The sequence below is a fragment of the Rhamphochromis sp. 'chilingali' genome (genome assembly GCF_963969265.1).
Source record: "Rhamphochromis sp. 'chilingali' genome assembly, chromosome: 7".
Taxonomy (NCBI): domain Eukaryota; kingdom Metazoa; phylum Chordata; class Actinopteri; order Cichliformes; family Cichlidae; genus Rhamphochromis; species Rhamphochromis sp. 'chilingali'.
In genome coordinates, this window is record NC_137934.1 from 15088431 (window position 1) to 15109492 (window position 21062).

The window sequence follows — 21062 nt, forward strand, 5'->3', positions numbered from 1 at the left end:
AATAGCTGGCTTAACTTACGTGTTCATTCATAATTTAGATTCCAAGATTGTAAGAGTGCAATATCACCCGTTGATTCAGCTAAGTTGCACCAACAATAAGTCCTATAGGGAAGTTGTTGACTCAACTTGAATTTATGTGTTATCGTTACCGATCTTCAGAGATATTAAGAACACAGTGTTAATTGTTATCACAACCAGTTCCAGTTATAAATCGTTAGGTGAGGAATAATAATAATACAAAGGCAGAATTTCATCATTCATTTAAATTAATGTTTTTGCAGTGCAGATTACCACAATTCAGCGGCAAGCCTGAACTAGGACTGAACACTTCAATTTTGAGGGAAGAACTTAGCCATGAATTGTTTTTGATTATTCTTCTCTTTTCTTAGTGTGTGATTACAAGAGCTGTTTTGTGGAGTCCAAAAGCTGCCAGGAGATTCAAAATAGACATGTACACAGACTTACCTGATGGATCAATAATCTAAAAAGGATCTGTATAGTTTTAATTGAATTATGGATCATACTAGTATGTCCAGGTTTGATTCACCAACATTTATCAGATTAACAAGAACCACAGCATTTCTGGAATAAATTCAATTCTGCCATCATCTCATACAAACTATATTTGTATGCATTGCTATTCTTTTGTGCAAATAAATATAAAATATCTAAACATAACCCCACTTATTACCTCATGAAAAATTTCATAGCAAGTCTCACAACGCCTAATGGCCAGCATCCTCCGAAACATTGTGTCATCCTTCCCAAACCTGTCCGTAAAACCATTAGTTCCTCAGAGGGTTTAAAGTGGTGTTGTTTTGGTGCTTGACCTATTTTGGACAACCATGAGAGAGGTCTGTGTTTCTGTTTTTAAATAGTCCAGAGGAGGAAAAGGGGAAAAGAAAAAGGCTGTAGAAGAAGTGCAAACAACTAGTTGAAGAAATGAAGCATCTCTGTTGATAATTTCCTCCTTGTCCTTTGCAGACAAAGCCAAATGTGTAATGTATAAATATTTAATTAATCTCAAAGTTTAACAAGTTAGAATAACTATACCACTCAAATGCATATTCTTTAAATAACATCCAAACCTGGACATATTTTGCTGAATGGAAGTCTCAGAAGATGCTTGTGTAGGTAGAGCTGGTTCAGCCTTGTATCACTAGCTGACCTTCGCCGTCTAACTGTGATCCTGTGCTTTAAAACATTCAACATAATTAGTCACCATCAATTACTCTCGTGAAATATGACAATCATCAATCGCTCCATAAGTAACATGTATTTGTGCGGACATATGTACACACACATACATATTTAATTATTTTTTTCTCATTGATATTGATATATGAGCAAGCACTATCAACAAGCACTTGGTGACAGCAGGAAGGAAAAAGCTCCTTTTTAACAGGAAGAAACCTCCGGCAGAACGAGGCTCAGCAAGTGAACTGTAGCCTCCATTTCCTGTTAGCTCACAGTAGTTTTCCACTGCTGTGGCCCATCTGCTTCAAGATGTTTCAATGTTCTCAGAGATGCTCTTCTGCATACCTTGGTTGCTACAAGTGGTTATTAGACTCGCGGTTGCCTTCCTATCAGCTCAAAGCCATCACCTCTGACGTCTAGCATCAATAAAGTATTTTCAACTAGAGAAGTCAAATCACATCAAATAAATTCACTTTTATTGTCACATCACATGTGCTGGTACACTGGTCCAGCACACGTGAGTGAAATGTCAGACAGGAAGTTAAGGATCCAGCTGCAGAGAGAGCTGCTCAATCCTAGGTCCTGCAGTTCCTGTGCTTGTGCAGTTTCCAGAACTGCTACTCACTGGATATTTTCTGTTTTCTGACCAAAACCTAGTGGCTTGTGAGTGTGTGTCTGTGCGAGATTATTTTATAAAGTCTTTTTGTAACCCTTTCCTATACACATATCCACCCTGTTGCTAAAACAAAACAAAGAAAAATAATAGCGAGACCATTTTTTTAAGTACGTTTTTAAAATCATGTGTGGTGTTTCTATGTTAGAACATACAAAACCCTCTAGAATATATTATTTTGAAATTTACCTGGTGACAGGACTTAGTGTTACCTTTCTGATGAGGTAGAAGAAAACTCTGGAATATAAACAAGATACTGCCTGAGCAAACAAATTGTACTTTATTCTTTATGTGAATTACACATTTTATATTTGGCTTTGATAAAAAAAAAAAATCTTATTTTAGGTAGCAGGATATGATGATATTCATATAACATGCAGTATTTTTTACTCCCGTTTCCATGTTTAGCTTTAATGCCACACAGAAACATTCTGCTACCTGTTGTCCATAATTTTCACCTACTTACATGTTGCTTGTGGTTTTGTCGCCCTCTGCTGACAATAAGAGTGGTATCATCACACATAATTAAGATTGTGGAAGTGGAAATAAAGACAAAAAAAGCTGGTTGATTTTTAGCCAATTTATTGAGGACAAATTGTTGAGGTACATTGTGTGGCTGAACTTGAGGGGAGGGGGGATAGTGGGAGAGCAGTTGGGAATAACAACCACACCAAACAAAGATAAAACATTCTGATGGTTTAAACTCTGAATAAATGGGTACCTCAGGAAAACAAAAATATTCCAATGAACTGATCAAAACTCTTTCTGGCACGTGCATCACATACAGTATAGGCTGTTCTTAGTTTAGCACCAGATATATGAAATGGTTTTAAAGTAGGCTATAGGCACTTGTAACTGCTCAGGGACACCTGGTGGTGGATATTTGTCTTACCCAGAATGGAGGGAAAGGAGGGAAGGTAGAGGGGGTGAAAACCCCCCCATAAAAGTAAAACCCGTCCGATGAATTAAGAGTGAAAGACGTGTGTGATGTGAAGTGAGTGTGTGTGATGAGGTAATGAGATGGGTTCTCGCTCTGTCCGTCCAAATTAACCTGAGGTACACAAACATTACACAGAAGCAGCAAGAATATGATAGATTACAAAGTTACAAATCAATAGAGGAATAAAACATGCTAATCAAAAGAGATTGGCAAACACGATTACTTCCAGTCACGCACCAAACTGTTACGTTCCCTCCGGTACATGTACGATGACACACACACACACACACACACGCACATATACATACACACACACAAACACACACACAAAATAAGCAAAAGACTTGTTACATACACAATATTTCATAATATAGCAGCACACGTGTGAATGACAATAAGGCATCTTTGTGTAAGACTAGAAAAGAAAAGCTTCGTAGCAGCAAGAGAATGACGTGTATAATCTATCTTTACTTACTTTGGAATTGTTGCTTTTAAAAATCATGAACAAAACCTTTAAAAGCATAAACATCTTTCAGCTTAAAGCATTCTTTCAGAGGGGGAGCATTTGGCTTATTTTTTGTGGATTTTTTTTGTACAAACTGAGCATGCAGGAGTACGATTTAGAAACTACATTTCTGGTCTAACGAGAAATTCAATACATGTAAAACTCGCACACATGGCAGTTTTAAAACTTCAGAAAGCGGTGTAGACAAACAAAACACGAACAAGAATATTTAGGATACAGACTGTAACTATTTTAAAGAACTAGCGGAAAAGGGTTGGAGTTGCTTTGAAAAAAAAAAATTCAAGTTCAAGAGTTAAATAAATGCACTGAAGTCTAAACATGACTTGGCTTTTCTTGGTTTATAAACAATTACACTATAACACCGATTATTATCCTATGACTACTCACCTGTAGGGGTCGAGCTTTCAAGATAAACGTGTGTTACCCCCATGGGAATCCAGCCCAGGAAAAAAAATCCTAATAACTTAAAAGAAAAACTAATAAAACCAAAAAAGAAAAAAAGACCCCTAAAACCCTCTCTGAACTCTCCTCAACCACGATCCCCCCTACCGATCTTAAGGAGTGTTTTTAAAAGTGCATCGATATTGTTCCAAATCGCCCTCTCTGCAAAAAATAAGGATAAAAGAATAAAAATGGTATAACTGCTGAACACGAGAAACTGCAGTGCACCGAACCGACCCCCACCCAACCGGACATCACCAGGGATTATTATTATTCCTCCTCCTGCGTGTCACTCAAGTGTCGTGCAGCTGCATGAACATCATAAAGCTTAAAATAATCATCAATCCACACTTGTTGCATTTTAACCCACTTTCCTCATGCTCTCTTTTATTCTAAAAACCTACCAACACACCCTTCACTTACTCCAGTCCTCTCTCAAACTTGGTAAGACACTTGCCAGATCTCCTCTTTCATCATCTGCGCCCTCCACTATGTACAAGCTTCACCTATAAAAACACCACACAAACGACGGCATATCTTTGCTGAATGCAAATACACGAACATACGGTCCTGTCAGCACATCTAATGCACGCCTGAAACCATCTTCATGTCCTTCCCTATGTTGAGCAGGCCCAGCCCACTCCTAGCCAGCACGCTTCTGCATAAATAGTAAGCAGTACTACAGGTGCACAGTATGGTAGGCAGAGCAGCTAGCTGCAGTAGAGCTCCTCTGGTTGGATATCAGCTTGGTTTAAATGCCTTGTATTTATTATCAGCATTTGAATCACTACTATATGGATTTCCAGAAAAGGAAACATCCCATTAAAACTATTAATTGATAACTGCTAAGAGATATTTAAAGAGTAACATAACTAAATACTAAATATACAGTATTAAATTCACTTTGCTAGGTATTATCAAAAGGAATATGTATATTTCATAAAATTATGTTGTTTTTTTTTCAAGTATGAAAATATATTCAGGTTTCCTTTCTCGAAACCTAAGGCACTATCAAGTTTTCAAGAATTAATCCTTTCTTTTTTTCCTTTTTTTTAAAGTAGCTGTTTGATTACATGTGGCCCGTACAAAAAAGGTGAAAGTACACCCAAACCAGGTGTGAATGGGGCAACAAAAAAAAAAAAAGAAAAAAAAAAAAAACAGAAAAAAAAAGGAAAAAGAAAAACTAGAAACTTCTAAAAGTTCATCGATTGTCACACCATCACTCAACAGGGGGTGGGGGTGTAGGTGGTGACTTGATGCAGATCTACTGGCAGCTCACAAGCCCTCACTCCTGTCAGTTCATTGGCTGGCAAACATGAGTGTTGTGCGAGTCCGGTGGCGTCGGGAGCTCATAAGTTGATGTCGCGCACGTCTGTCGGGGTGCTGGACTGGTCTTGCTGCTCCCTTGCCTTGCTGCCGGCCCGGACGCTGGTCTCCTGCCGGTACTGCTGCCCCTGCTGCAGGCTGGTGGTCAGCACACGCTCTATTTGTTCCTGGCAGGCCTTCAAACAATCCTGGAACAATTTTAAAAAGGGTCAGCAGCGGTTAAACACACCCTTCCATCAAACCTCTGCTAGCGTCTGGGTGCTTTAAAGACACATAATCCCCTCCATCCAAGATTCATTTTTGCAGGTTTGCAATGTTTAGCACTATATTGTGTGGCAACTGAAGTCAAGCCTTTGATTTAGGAAAAATCCTTTTTTGAGTTATCACTCAAAATCTGTTCAAGGATTTAAAATGTATCACTATTCATGCACATAAAGCAAAAAGAAATAAAAGTACAGAAATGTTACATTTAAGTTATTTTTATGGCTTCCACAGCAAAAGTTGACGGCATACACATGCCCTTTAACTGGCTCTCTCTGCTCTACTATAGCCGTGTTACTGTAAATACACCCCCCATTCCCCGGCAGTCTGCTCACTTAATCTGTGCACCTGTAGCAGACACTAGTGTGCAAAATGTTGGAATTTCAGCTGCATTTGACATGCGAGTTGTTTAACAGCTTTGGTCACATGCATGGCATACCAGCGGGGAATTATGTTCTGCTGCGGTAGGTGGTCCTGTCTGCATCATGACCAGAACAATGGGTGCCAGCACACTCCGATACCAGTGGCACGGAGCAGCGAGCTGCACAGCGGGCACCGGACATGTGCATGTCTGTGGTACAAGCTGAAGGACTCCCACACGAGCTCTGGGGAGTGTCAGGGAACTCTGGACTCCCTTCCTCCACCCTCCCTTGGGTTTACTTCACGGTCAATCCCATGTGGAGGTCTTAGAGGAAATGGCTTTGACCTGCTGCACCCTAACCCTCTGAGTTAGGGTGTAAAACAGAATATAGGACAGTGGGACCGGATGTTTTTGGACGGCTTTTCTTATTAAAAGGGATCCTCTCTTCGTCTCCCTCAGTCTCCGTCCCCCCTGCAGGTCTGTGCGAAAGATGTGGGAGGTCTGCCTCTCTGAGCCGGCTGCAGGACTCTTAAGGAATGAGCAGAACTTGCGGAGGGGCCAACATTCCTTTAAAATGCACGAATAATTGGAACCTGATGGGCTGCAGACGGAGTGCCTGTTGTGACGGCCGGCTGGGTCGCGGGGCCCACATCACCATGGCAGCGCAACCACAAGCTAAGAGTGCCGTTTCTAAGGCCGTTATGGATTTCTATCCTGAAATCTGTGTGACTGTTGTGCTGCAGCAAAAAACTACCTACCCAGTATAGATGCCCTCTGAGAGTACTTTTTCTCAGTAATCAATATTTAAAGAAAAGATATACCAGTGACTATGACTAATATATCTATCTCTATATACAGTGGGGCAAAAAAGTATTTAGTCAGCCACCGATTGTGCAAGTTCCCCCACCTAAAATGATGACAGAGGTCAGTAATTTGCACCAGAGGTACACTTCAACTGTGAGAGACAGAATGTGAAAAAAAAATCCATGAATCCACATGGTAGGATTTGTAAAGAATTTATTCGTAAATCAGGGTGGAAAATAAGTATTTGGTCAATAACAAAAATACAACTCAATACTTTGTAACATAACCTTTGTTGGCAATAACAGAGGTCAAACGTTTACTATAGGTCTTTACCAGGTTTGCACACACAGTAGCTGGTATTTTGGCCCATTCCTCCATGCAGATCTTCTCGAGAGCAGTGATGTTTTGGGGCTGTCGCCGAGCAACACGGACTTTCAACTCCCGCCACAGATTTTCTATGGGGTTGAGGTCTGGAGACTGGCTAGGCCACTCCAGGACTTTCAAATGCTTCTTACGGAGCCACTCCTTTGTTGCCCGGGCGGTGTGTTTTGGATCATTGTCACGTTGGAAGACCCAGCCTCGTTTCATCTTCAAAGTTCTCACTGATGGAAGGAGGTTTTGGCTCAAAATCTCACGATACATGGCCCCATTCATTCTGTCCTTAACACGGATCAGTCGTCCTGTCCCCTTGGCAGAAAAACAGCCCCATAGCATGATGTTTCCACCCCCATGCTTCACAGTAGGTATGGTGTTCTTGGGATGCAACTCAGTATTCTTCTTCCTCCAAACACGACGAGTTGAGTTTATACCAAAAAGTTCTACTTTGGTTTCATCTGACCACATGACATTCTCCCAATCCTCTGCTGTATCATCCATGTGCTCTCTGGCAAACTTCAGACGGGCCTGGACATGCACTGGCTTCAGCAGCGGAACACGTCTGGCACTGCGGGATTTGATTCCCTGCCGTTGTAGTGTGTTACTGATGGTGACCTTTGTTACTTTGGTCCCAGCTCTCTGCAGGTCATTCACCAGGTCCCCCCGTGTGGTTCTGGGATCTTTGCTCACCGTTCTCATGATCATTTTGACCCCACGGGATGAGATCTTGCGTGGAGCCCCAGATCGAGGGAGATTATCAGTGGTCTTGTATGTCTTCCATTTTCTGATGATTGCTCCCACAGTTGATTTTTTCACACCAAGCTGCTTGCCTATTGTAGATTCACTCTTCCCAGTCTGGTGCAGGTCTACAATACTTTTCCTGGTGTCCTTCGAAAGCTCTTTGGTCTTGGCCATGGCGGAGTTTGGAGTCTGACTGTTTGCAGCTGTGGACAGGTGTCTCTCACAGTTGAAGTGTACCTCTGGTGCAAATTACTGACCTCTGTCATCATTTTAAGTGGGGGAACTTGCACAATCGGTGGCTGACTAAATACTTTTTTGCCCCACTGTACATCTTGCCCACAGATACACACAGTTGTATGTCTTTACAGTTTACAACATCTCCTAGTGCACACTGATGAACTGTAAAAATGGCATTATGATGGCACATCTACCCTGGTAGTGCACGCCATCATTTATAAGGTCATGTAAGTTTGCCCGTCTTATTTGAAGCCGTCTGGACGTTCAAGGAAAAAAGTGCAAACTAATCCAAAACTTGGTTATCTTACGATCCAAGCACTCAGTACAGGCATGATGCATGAAATTCTCCGACTTAGATTAAGCGTGGCTGTCAGCGAACAGTTGAGTCCCTTGGCAGTGTTTTTTTTTCTCTCCCCAGGGGCCTTTCATGTTGCACAAAATAAATTTTATTAGTGCTACAGATCCCATTTAACAGTAATCATGTGGCAAAAATGGAGCTGTGTTTGCCAAGGCGTGAAACCATCATCTATCCTACCATAATGTACAGTTATTAGACAGATGTCAGTCTAACTGATTGAAAAAAATATTAATTTGTAGCATTTTGCTCTTTATTTACTTGCTTTTAGACTTCTTTATTTTTTCAAATTTTATTCATGTGTAAAACCAATGATGGGCTAATAAAAGACACTAGTTAGCTTAGCTTAGACTACTCCTTTTAAAAATTAAAAAACAAATCCCAGTGCTTAGGCCGAGCAGACCACTGGGCTTCTGATACTTTAATTAGCAGATTTTACAAACTACCGTATTTTTCGGACCATAAGCCACACTGTCGATGAACAGGTCGGTTTTCATACATAACGCACACCGGATTATAAGCAGAATTAAGCAAAACAAAACAGTCAGATAAATCAAACTTTACTCATCTCATTCTTCTTGCTTCCTCCACTTCCGTACCATTAATTAATTAATGTTGAATTCTCTCGCAGCTGCTCTACTCCCGTGTTGTTGCAGTATATTAATGACTAATCTCGTACTGTGGATGGATTATCTCAAAAGTTAGTGTTCATCCTCCAGCTTCACTGTGTTTATGTCATGCTAACATAGCTGTGATGCCAGCGATCACGTAGCACATCATTATATAGCAGCTAGTCCAACTTCAGTAACCCTACAAACGCCACTGCTGTTAAATTTTCTGTCTTCATTTCTGTTGGAAGTGATAGCAGAGCTGTACGTTTTAATTTTTTCAGAAATCTCCCAGTCAGAACATGCTATGTCATGCTTAGGTGGAAAATAGGGAGCTAACTTCCTCCTAATTTCTAACTCCATTAAATTTCATCAATTCTGTTTTCATTGATGCCTAAATGTCAAACTTAATTGTGAAACCTGGTAAAGCAGCAACTCTGATGATTTTATTAAAGATGAAAGAATTTAGACAGTTTTTAACTGTCAGTGATGCCGCAGTGTTAGTTTGACTTTGGGACCTGAAACAGACGGAGTTTTGGACCCAAAACTGTGGGAGCATTACGGCTACCTGACTACGGTAGCTGTAATGCTCCCACAATCCATTAAGTGGTGTGGCTTCGTAGCTTACTAAAGTCGCACTAAAACATTTGAGAGATTTTTGAGCACCGTGTACCACACAAAATCGATTCGAGGTCAGTAAGCACAACCAGATTCATACAATAGTTGTATCGGATTATAAGGCGCACTGTCAATTTTTGTGAAAATTAAAGGATTTTAAGTGCGCCTTATAGTGTGGAAAAAAACGTAGTTGGCGAGTGATTGAGGTTGCTAGAAGATTTCTGCAGTCAACTGCAGTTTGCTCAACCTGTCTACAAACACTTGTACTAGCCGAGGAAGTGAAAGTACGTTCGCCTTCAGAGAAAAAGTTGTGCTGGTTTAGAGGCATTCCTTGCTTCTGTCTAAGGCTTAAACACCCAAAAATTTATTTATTTATTTTTTTCTTTTAAAGTGGAACTTTTACTTTGAAGGTAAACGTTCCGCGTTCGCAGTTTCACTTTTCAGTTTCACTCCTGCTCAGAGAGTAGTCTTCCATGCAAAGATCCAGCAGCTGTTAGGAAGTTTTCACTAAAACTCAGAGTGCGCACATTTTTGGCGACTGGTCTCTGGGCCTTCTTTACTTGACCCTACACTGTCACATATCCAGAATACCAAGTTAGCATCACGTGGTTAGTGGTCAGGTGTCTGTAAAACCTCAAAACAATAAAAACTAGTTGCAGATGCATGTCACACACTTTGAGATTTGTGCAGTATTGTCTGATATTTTAAAGCTCAGCAAGTTACACTAAACACTGAAGTTAGTCTGTTGCAAGTAACTCTGTGTCTGCATCATCCTTCACTGGAAAAGATGCTTCTTGCCTTCAGTGCATACGTATTCCTCCACCAGGAGGGGCACACAGCTAAAGTAGGAGTCCTGCAAAGAAATTGCATGTGTCGTACCACAAGAATGTGGGCTCTGAGTTTTAAGAAGACATTCCCTCTGCTCTTTATAGCAGCAGTCTGGCTCCCCAGCCAGCAGCCAAATGCTTGCTCTCCCTCTCTCCATGAAAAGTAAATAGCTTCAGCCTGCCACCACTGAAGTCATCACTGTTGTTTACTAAAGAGCCTTTTATGCTGCTGTCGTGAGATGTTGCAATGATCGCTATTAACAGCGTATTGTTTCGAAGCGCTGAAAGTATTGAGTAATTCCTGCTGTCGAGTATAAATTTCCCCGCTGTGGTACTCACCACCTCCGTGTTGGTGATCTTGGCCAGCAGGTCTGTCAGGTTGTCTCGACTCAGCCTCTGGTCAGTGTGGTCCAACTGCAGGCCACAGATAGCGGCTCCCATGCTGCCAGAGGCTATCATAGAAGGAGGGTTCATAGCAAGGCGGTCATCTGGTGAGGGAAAGAGAGAGCATTAAGCCACAGTGACACATGGAAATTACATCCTCATGTGACACATAGAGCAACATTACTTAAATCCGCCCAGAGGAAGTGTCACAGATGCAAAAGAGGTGAAACGTCTGAATCATCTCCATCATACATGCTTTACAGCTGAATCTGATTTTCCCACAGTCTGGATTTCAGCAGACGAAGCTCCACAGTGGAACCTGTGTGGCGTCCTTCACAGGAACTTCAGCTGTGATTAGAAAAACAGAGTAGGAATCCTCCTACTCGCTGAGCAATGAGTTCCAGGCACGACTCCCTTCGGTCTGCATCCAAGTCTCAGAGACTTAAGTGACAACAGGCCTGGGAGGAGGCAGAAAAGGAGGCGGACATGGAGAGAACAACAAGGAAAACCAGCAAGTGCTGATTGTGAGAAGTCCTTTCCACCGCTTGGTTATTCGATTAAGTAACGGCAAGGAGCTTCAGCAATCCCACCTCATTGTCTTTTATACGTAGGGCAGTAACTTCCCAAAACAAATAATCCCTCCTTCACACCCTCTTTGTCCTGTGATTGGCTGAGATTTCTCTTATCTTTGATTTTAGAGCAGCAGTCCCCAACCCCCAGACCGGTCCGTGAGTTCTTTGGTATCGGGCCATGAGAGTTGAGGCTTGGGTGTGAAATTTATGGTTTTCAGGTTTTATCATTAACTCTGTCTTTTCCCATGTTGTAGTTGTGTCTTATTTTGAAAGAAATATATTTACGCATTACCATAGCGACCAGAGAGGATTAAGGTGCAGAGGGGAGGATGTTACTCTCAATGTTGTTGGCGCATTTCAGGAGGACGCTGCTAATAAAGTTACACAATCACACAGTGAATTTGTGTTTATTATTATATTTGCAAAACACTCTAGTTTTTGTCTTGGTCGTATCATTTTATTTTGTTGTATTTATCTGGTCTGTGGCACAAAAAAGGTTGGGGACTGCTGCTTTAGAGCTCCTTTTTTTTTTTACCATTTTTAAACAAAGTGTTTAAGGGACTTTTCTTTGGTACAACCAAGTAAAACACAAATGTGCCAAGATATTACTCTACATAACCGACAGCTTTTTGTCTTCTTGCGTCGTTGACTGAAACATCCTGATTTCTGGCAAAGATGGGCAATGTCATGCTAAAAAGAAACTTACTGGACTGGCGTTTGGCACCAATTTTGAACAAAATATGTGGTGCTCTTTTAAAAAGTGAAATCATGATCTAGTTATTCAAAAGGAAAAAAAAAATCCATGAAGTTTGTCAAGTTAAGTTGGATGTAGGAACTACCTTCTCTCCAAGGTCTACCATTCACTGCCTAAAAGCAGTCGTTGATAAGCAAGTCACCGGTAGATGGCGACACAACAGGCTGGTAAGAAAATAGTTCCTACCTGAAACTGCTCACAAGACTTTCAATTGCTGATTTATTTTAAGGTGGCCATTTTTTTTCCGGGGGGGGGGAGGGAGCCCCTTTCTTTAAGGCCCATAGAGAAAAGCCAATGTAAACCAGTCCCAGTGGCCTGATAGCTTTTAGCCAGCTGTGCTACACCCATCTTCTCCTCCAGGGGCCAGCTGTCCATAGGAGGAGCTCCTCCAATATAATAATAACATCTCAACTCCATATAAAACTCCAAACATTTACATTACTGCACAACCACAGCAGGCCTCTTTTTTTTTTTCCACTGCGGGTGCTTTGTGCTTGGATATAAGCAGCTGCTTATGAATAGCAGAAGTGACCACTGAAACACACCCATATATACTTATTTACTAGAGTAAGTTATCGGAATCAGAGGCTCCTTCAGCGAGTTTCATGCCCTGATTTTTTTTTTTTTTTTTTTAAATTTATTTATATATATATATATATATATATATATATATATATATATATATATATATATATATATATATATATATATATATATATATATATATATATATATATATATATAAATAAAAATCAGGGCATGAAACTCGCTGAAGGAGCCTCTGATTCCAATAACTTACTCCAGTAAATAAGTGCTTAATAGCCAGATATGACCGCACTGACGTTTATGAGGAATTCAATCCACCAAAGTGACCTCCCTTTGTTTTATTTCCTTCATTGAATTAGCTAGAAAAGAGGAGAGGAGGTAGCAGAAGAAAAGCAGCCTCGTGAGACAGGTTTCCTGTATATTATGTGCATTAGGTGATCCTGCAGTAGTATTTCTGTCCAGGATATGAAAATATTAGAGGGATTCCAAGTTTAGGCAAAGGAATGCCTTGAAAATTCACCTAAGGAGAGGCCTGAGGGGGACATGTAAGCTTTTTCCAGAGTTTATTTTGGACACAAGGTGGCGATGGGAGGAGGAAGGAAGATCACTGGATCGCTGCCCTGACTTTTTAAACCTGGAAGTTTCTCTGTCAACAAACAATGAAAGGGGAGTACCGCAGAAAAATTCAGCTGCACCTGAGTCACTCAGCACAGAGTGTGTGATAGGATTGCTATCATTACCCGTGTATGTGGCTAATCTAAACACAGCACTGATAGGAGTTTTCCCAGGCACTTAGAAGAGAAATGTGCATGACCACTTTGAGTAGCTTTTAGCAGCTGTGAAGACAAAAAAAAAAACTCACTACAGGCTGTGGAAAGAGTAGAAAGTGGATAAGGCAGCCAGCAGAGAAGAAAGAGGTCACAGATGACTCACGATGGGGGAATGTTTGCGTGTGTGGGAATATTCTGGTGGATGTCTGAGTAAACATTTTTTTAAAAAGCACGAAACTGAGCAGATGAAGGATTAAAAAAATAATAACAAATTAAAAAAAAAAACAAAAAAAACCAAACAAATAAAACAACAGGTACCCGCATTACCTGTGGCGCAGAGGGCGATGAACGTCTGTGTGTGCTTGCGAACCATCACCACCTTTTCTGTGGGGAGGGGCAGCCTTCGTATGATGTGCTCTACAAAATCATTGGGGATGACGGAGGCCATGTTCCACTTCAACTTCCCCAGCACAACCAGTTCCCAGTCCTAAAGCACAAGGATGAGGGTTAAAAATAAATAAATAAATAAAAAAAGTGTGTGTCAGGGGGTTAAATGGCATGCTGCCACGTCTGTATCGCCCGTGAAAACGATCTTAGTCTGCCTCCATTCCCAGAGGAAATAGCTCTGTAAGAAGAGCAACATTTCTTCATTTTATCTATCCTCACTGTATCTTATTATCTGCATGCCTTTCTCATTCCTTGCATCTTTTGTGTTCATATCGCCGGCATGTGACAAGCCTTGCCCTGCTTAGAGGCCCTGCCAATGAGACAGCTAGCCCCTTCCTTCCTGTCATAAGCCTCAAACACAGCTCTACAATGAGCTAGCGCTGCACAGGCAGCCGCACAGAGATCACTCTTTATACAGCAAGGCTTTGCAAGAGCAAGAAGACTGCACACACTGCATTATCTAATTTCCTGTTAATCTTAACTCATTGCATTCAAAACCAACCAATTTACTATATTTTTTAAATATTATTTAGCAGAGACATCAAATGAAGACTTCAACATCTAAAATTTACTCAGACAAACAATTAGTTATGATCAAGTTTTCAACACAATCAATAACACTTTCTCTAACCTCCCACACGAGAGAAATTTAGAGACTGAAATGTGGTTGCTGTAGCCATTTCTACCTGCCACTGTTTCTTTTTAAGAAAAACAGAAGTCCTAAAAGAGCAAAGCATCGCACTGCTGCCTTAAAATAAATTGAATTCACTTTAGTTCTTCTGAGCTGTGATTGTGTGCGTGTTCCTCCAGAAGCCATTCATTGAAAAAACGCTTACATGTGTTGCTTTTTTATTTGTTTAGGGTCCAAACTGCACCTGAGCTTTTATTTAAAGTTGCACAGGTGTGCCATTTAAAATAACTGTCAATTTGGAGAAAATAATCCAAGGGTGTGGCGAACTGTCCCTGTAAATGGAGTTATTGATATAGGCACTCTAAAGGGGAAGTACTGTTGTAACGCTTTTATGAATAGCTAAACACTAGCATCAATACACTTTCATTCAGTAACAGATTCATGTCTAAACTTTGCTCCAAGCACTTCTGAAAGAATTGTACCTGCAGACGATAAGTGGGAACATGTCGAAGGGAAGGCAGGTGAGACAGAAGTGCAGCATAGTGCAGTTTTACTGAGGCACGATTAAAAAGACGAGGCAGGTGGTGACACCTATCAAATCTGAATCACTTGTTTTGCTCCCCTATAGAATCAAAATGAGCTACATAAAGGTCATTTTTTAGTTCATAACATGCTTATCTTTGGCTTTAAAAGAATTTAAAACATTTTTTCCAAAAAAGCAGTGCAGTGCCACTACATCTGGCACTGGTGGTAACATCTAAAAATCTACCATTTCCCACCCCCTTAATCTAGAAATAACTCAACATTTCAACAGAATAAGATGCCAAAAAGTGACGGCACCATGTAAAACCCACTAACTAAAAGAAATTCACAGATGATTCACGGTCGCGATCATCGCGCTTTGATTTTACATTTGTGAAAACGACTCAACCTCCGTTGAATAACACTGTGTACCGTTCCGTTCTTAAATCTATCAAAATGTGTGCTGCACTGGCACCCCGGCACGTGCCAGTAGAGAGTAAGCCTCCAGTGGCACCACTGTGAAATCTAACTCCCAAAAAAAGCAAGCCAGGGGGTCTGATAATGCACATATTGGTCTGTAGGAACTTACTTTGAAGTGTTAAATCGAGCAAACAAAGTCTGAGACAAGAGAAGTTGTGTTTACATAAAGAGGTGGTCTGAAAATCATAACTAGAACAGACAAAGACTAACACTTTGGCAGTAAATGTCACAGGTGAGGCTAACACTGGATTTTCACTGGTGTCTAGGCGACTGGATAAAGAAAACTGATATGCACTTCCTAAGAAGGTGGTGTGACTTATATCAGATAAGCCTGATATGAGGCAAGCTGGGCTGAACTTAACTTAAGGTGATACCAATAAATTTCTGTGGGAACATGAGGTCCATTCTGTTAACCATGAGAAAACCTTTGCGATAACGGCGTCATTGTTTGGTTTTCTTCATTTATGGGTAGAAAAATATGAGAAAGGTTAACTGGAGTGTGTTAGAAATCACTGCAATCAACAGCAAGAAATTAAAAGGGATTAAAACTACTCATATTTCTCATGAGAGAAGTTTTCTTTAATGCCCTTTTAACGCTGAATGAACACAGCTGATTCTAATTTCTCACTTCCTCTGTGTCACACAAAAAGTAACCGTAGTACACACCGAAACCCCAACGCTCAGCGGGGACAGTCCCCCCACCCCGAAACGCTTTTCTGTCATCTAAAATGTCACCCGTCAATCCCATTTACGTGGGTTTCCTGTACATAACCAGTTTCTCTTCACCCTATTTTAAAAAAAAAAAAAAAGGTAAATGGCCTGTATTTATATAGCGCTTTACTAGTCCCTAAGGACCCCAAAGCGCTTTACATATCCAGTCATCCACCCATTCACACACACATTCACACACTGGTGATGGCAAGCTACATTGTAGCCACAGCCACCCTGGGGCGCACTAACAGAGGCGAGGCTGCCGGACACTGGCGCCACCGGGTCCTCTGACCACCACCAGTAGGCAACGGGTGAAGTGTCTTGCCCAAGGACACAACGACCGAGACTGTCCAAGCCGGGGCTCGAACCGGCAACCTTCCGATTACAAGGTGAACGCCCAACTCTTGAGCCACGATTTTAGCCTCAATGTAGATAGATGATTGTGAGATGAATAGGGGATAGGTTTGCCACTGGTATGATCACTTCCGGGACATCTGTCCTGATGAAAAATACCACCCGCTACCATTGTTAAACTTCTCTCTTACAGGCAAACTGCCACCAGCAGGGGTAGCACATTTACTGTAAGAGTGAGGAGCTACAATAATTTTCCAGAGGCTCCTGCTGCCTGCTCTCTGCATCCTGTGAGGATATCCAGGAATATGGAGCCTTACAACAATATGGAGCATCAAATCGGATGGATGTCATTTCCCTAAACAGCTGCAGCCGAGCAGGAGGACCCATAGGCTACGTCCACACTAATGCATTTTCACTCGAAAACGCATCGTTTTCTCTCCGTTCTGGCCTCCCGTCCACACTGAGATGTTTTCACTCATGGAAAACGCAGCGTTTTGAAAGCGCTCACGAAAACGCATACATTTGAAAACGGTGCTTTCGCGTTGCAGTGCAGACAGCAAAAACAAAGACTTTCTAAAATGATGACGCATGTTAGTCATATGATTCAGTCATGTGACCAATTAAACTAAGTTAGCGGAGGGCATTATACAGCAGTTGTTTTGTTTGCTCTCAATTTTGACAGCCCTATTAAAGATTAATCAGTCTGTACATGCTCCAGATAGCTTTTCTTCAAATTCTTTATTTCTCACGCGCTTTTGCAACTTTTACTTTTGTGTTACTCGTAGCAACAACTCCACCTCATTGTTAGTCCATTTAAAAAACTCGGTGCTTTCCCTCAACATTTTGCTGCGACGTTTCAAAGAGCCAGAAAGTAAATAAGCGGCAGACAGAAATGAGGCAGGTCAAATCTTCTTGTGCAGTACTGGAACCCAAGCGTTTTCGGCCGTTTCAATGCGGACGCACAACTCTGTGAAAACGACTGAAAACGCTAGTGTGAACGCGGAGCGGTTTCAAACGAAAACGCCGTTTTCAAATCTATCCAGGCTAGTGTGGATGTAGCCATAGAGAGCCTGGGCAGCAGTTTGGCAGATCTTACTGCAACATGTAAATTACTCTGGCACTGAAGTGGTTAAATTAAATCTGCAACTCTTTTAGTTGTTTAAGACAATTTCTTTTTTAATGGAAACTTCCAACAAGACATTTTTTAGGGCAGAAGCTAACGTTTGTTTGCTTGTAGAAGTCATAGACCAGCGGTCCCAAACTCATTTTACATCGTGGCCTGCTTTAATCTGTGAAATTCCCCCTTCTGTCAGCGTAAAGAAGTTTAATATTTAATATTTAAATATAAGAAAAATAAGTCAGCACAACTCTTTGGCCTTTAATCCTAAGAAATAAATGTGTAAAATTAGGAACATTTAGTAAAGAAAATAACTTTTCTGGCATTTAAGTGTTTATTACTTCGTTACTTTGGTGTAGTATGAATGACTATGGAAAGAAAGCTGTAAAACTTATGAAAATACATGCCGTCCTTCATTTGCTCCAAAGCCTTCTAATGGGCCGGATTGAGAGCCTCTGCTGGCCAATTCTGGTCCCCGGGCCTTATGTTTGACACCCCTGTTCTAAGCCAAATGTTTCCAGTCACAAAAAGCCACCTAGGGGAGCCTGAAATTAACATAAACTGGATTAAAAAATTAGCTCTATGATATTAATAAAAATTCAGCATCGTGATCATCTGCAAGTGAGAAACAAACTGTTTTGCTGATGATGACGATGTGATAGTATCAAAAGCTCAAGAGGAGGCTAAATAAATGGAGATAAGTGTTGGGTGGGTTATTTATCCTTAATTTCTTTTTAAAGATCTTTCTTACACAACAAATGATTAACAGAGAAATTTATCTTAAAGGGACTTTTAAACTGCCAACATGGTGCCAAAAGTTGCCTTTAAAAGCATCCCTGGGTTAACGGTTGTGTAGTAAATCGTATGATAGTAAGAAAATAATACTTGAGCTTGGAGGTTTGGTTTTTAATAGCATGAAATACTCAATATGTACTAGAAATGCAGGCTTCCTCATGATATCCATATCCTAAACTGCATAACTGCCACTAGATGGCATCCTGCGTCTCTTCAGGCCACATGGATCCAAAGAAAGGATGTGGCTGTATTGTGCTCCACTTACAAGGAAAATAGGAAACTTCCTGTGAAACCAATTCAGCCATTAGCATCATAAAGTCATCGAAAAAACGTGACACGACATCTTCATGCTCCCATGAGTGAGTGAGTGAATGTTTGGATGGATGAATGGATGGGACTGTTGCTCTTACCAGCAGTTCCCGTGGTGAGAATGAATTATCTGTGTACATGCAAAGTTTCTCTGCTGATATGGGCCTGCAGTCCTTTAGCTTGGAGGCCAGAAACATGCACACAGCTCCCAGAAGCTGCAAGTAACTCTTTCTTGTGGGCATCACTGTTAAAAATCTGTCCAAATAATTAATAGCTAAAGGAAAGACGTCTTCATTGCTCTTCTCCTCTTCACACACCTGGAAAAGTTTAAACAGGAGACACATATATTAGGTAAAACTATGCCAAAACACCCAAAACAAAACAAAAACCCAACTACAATAACAAAACAGAAAAAGAAAAAAAGAGGAATATGTTTGTATATAAAACAGGTTTTGGTGGCTATTAATTCTGCTATAAATAGTACTGTTTTCGGGTTAAAGGTTAAATGACTGGTTTTCACGTCTTTTTTTTTCCTGCATGAAAGGCTGCAAAGTCAGAGCAGGGCAGAAACAAATTAGTTCAACAGCAACTCGTTCTGCAAAACCCCCACATCGCCATTCAGTCTCTCTTCCTTGTTGGGGCTTGCCTCACTCATCAAAAAATAAAAATAAAATAAAATAAACCACCCAAAAGCCTTATAAAGTGTGCAAAATATCCACATGTTTTCTTCAAATACTTTCCGACAGTTTGTGTGAAAGAACTTTACCAAAATCAACTTATTTTCTTGAGCTGAAAAAATGAAAGTGGCTTAGCATTCATGCTGCCTGCCTTGCCCCGAGCCTGAGTCACTTTTAAAAAATTAATAATAATTACTCTGAGGGGAAATTTTCGAGTTTTCGATTATGTAAATTAAGAATAAGTCCCCCCCTGTCGCCTGAACTTACTAATTATCAGAAAGCACAAACTTTGAAGCTGTTAACCAATGTAAATATGCAGCTAGGCTGTTTTCTTTGAAGCCGAATTTTCTTCGTGGTGGAATTTCCGACTCTCCCACGCCTTTGGTGAGTCATTCTTATTCAATTGTCAAACAGGTTAACATCCATGACAACTTTCCACGAGCTAAAACGAGCCAGAAATAACTTGTAAGTGTGCAAAAACAAAACAAGACAAATCAAAAAACTGAAAATTAGCTAAAGCGGTTAGGTTAGCCCCGCGAGTGCATAAAATGCCCACAAACCTCATGCATCCAGCCTGCAACCATTCGTCTCATATAAGGCTGAATATCCTTCTGGACCCGCTGAAAATACGAACACTGAGGTAAAAATCTGTCCTCGATTGTTAATAAACTCTGCAACACTCTGTCATCACAGAGGATGTTTAGGTCAGGCTGGGCTCTCACGGCTAGGTCCGACTCCAGGCAGTAAAGCTCCATGTCTCGGCCCCCGTCTTCGCCCCGTTTTTTTGTTTGCTGTTGCCTTTGTTTTAGTTACTGAATAATATGAAGGAAAAGTAAATAAATATTGTTACGGTGTTTTCGACAGCGGACAGGAGGAGGAGAAGTGCCCAGGACGAAGCATGAGGCTGAGACTGCTGGGTTTGCTCCAGTCCTGCTGCCTCACGGTTCGCTTCCTCTCGCTGCAGTCGATGGTCCGCAGCTGCACGCACTACATCCGGTACGAACTTTCAAAATAAATGTCTAGGAAGAAAGCAGAAAACAAACCGGAAACCTTATTAATAAAAACAAACAAGCAAAAACATAAAATAAAATAAATAAATAAATATAATATTACTTTAAATTTTAAGGATTATCATTGTCATTACAGCAATACTATGTTTTTTGCTCTCAGTCCAAGAGTGAGCTTGTGAGATGGCTAGAGTCGTATCAAAGTTAATGGAGAGAGGACCATGTGTGTAATTGTGTGTATCCAGACAGCTGTACTGGGAGGCTATGCCCAAAGAGAGAGGCAGCAAATGAAAAAGGAAAGGCTAATGCATGAATTATGCTTTAGTGGAGAAATCTATGTCATCATGGAAAATTCCTTTTAACACCACGTTGTAGCTGTCCACTTAATCTCACATGACCCTCCCAAGTAATGTAACTAAACATTGGGTAAATGCAGAATGCAACAGCTTGAATGGCATCATAAAGTTAAAGGCAAGTTCTGGTTACAACCCAAGTTATGACACAGTTTTAAAGTAAAAGTCTAAATCATGTACATCAGGCTGAAAGGATGTGCAGCAGATTAGAGTGATTAAGGACAGAGATGGAAATGTATTAAAGGGAAAGAGTCTATGCTGAGAAGATGGTAGGAATACTATGAGGAGCTCATGAATGAATGAAATCAGAGAGAGAGAGAGAGAGAGAGAGAGACAGAGACAG

General features: G+C 40.9%; 1 protein-coding gene across 1 annotated transcript; it reads right to left on the reverse strand.

Moving 5' to 3' along the window:
* Nucleotides 1-3900: 3900 nt before the first annotated feature.
* On the reverse strand, nucleotides 3901-20297 carry LOC308400054 (G1/S-specific cyclin-D2-like). The gene is made up of 5 exons (XM_080887534.1): nucleotides 19920-20297; nucleotides 18784-18999; nucleotides 13644-13803; nucleotides 10630-10778; nucleotides 3901-5291 (listed from the first exon to the last, which is right to left on the reverse strand). Exons 1-5 carry the CDS (start codon nucleotides 20112-20114, stop codon nucleotides 5127-5129), a joined length of 885 nt encoding a protein of 294 aa, XP_080743660.1. The 5' UTR covers nucleotides 20115-20297; the 3' UTR covers nucleotides 3901-5126.
* Between the last annotated feature and the right edge of the window lie 765 nt (nucleotides 20298-21062).

What these genes read in the sequence shown, in the direction of transcription:
- LOC308400054 (XM_080887534.1), bottom strand. Translation starts at nt 20,114, where the DNA reads ATGGAGCTTTACTGCCTGGAGTCGGACCTAGCCGTGAGAGCCCAGCCT. An exon ending in TTGCAGGCTGGATGCATGAG is followed by an intron (nt 19,000 to 19,919) that starts GTTTGTGGGCAT and finishes AAACTTTTCCAG; the next exon opens with GTGTGTGAAGAGGAGAAGAG. An exon ending in CATCGCCCTCTGCGCCACAG is followed by an intron (nt 10,779 to 13,643) that starts GTAATGCGGGTA and finishes TTCCCTCACCAG; the next exon opens with ATGACCGCCTTGCTATGAAC.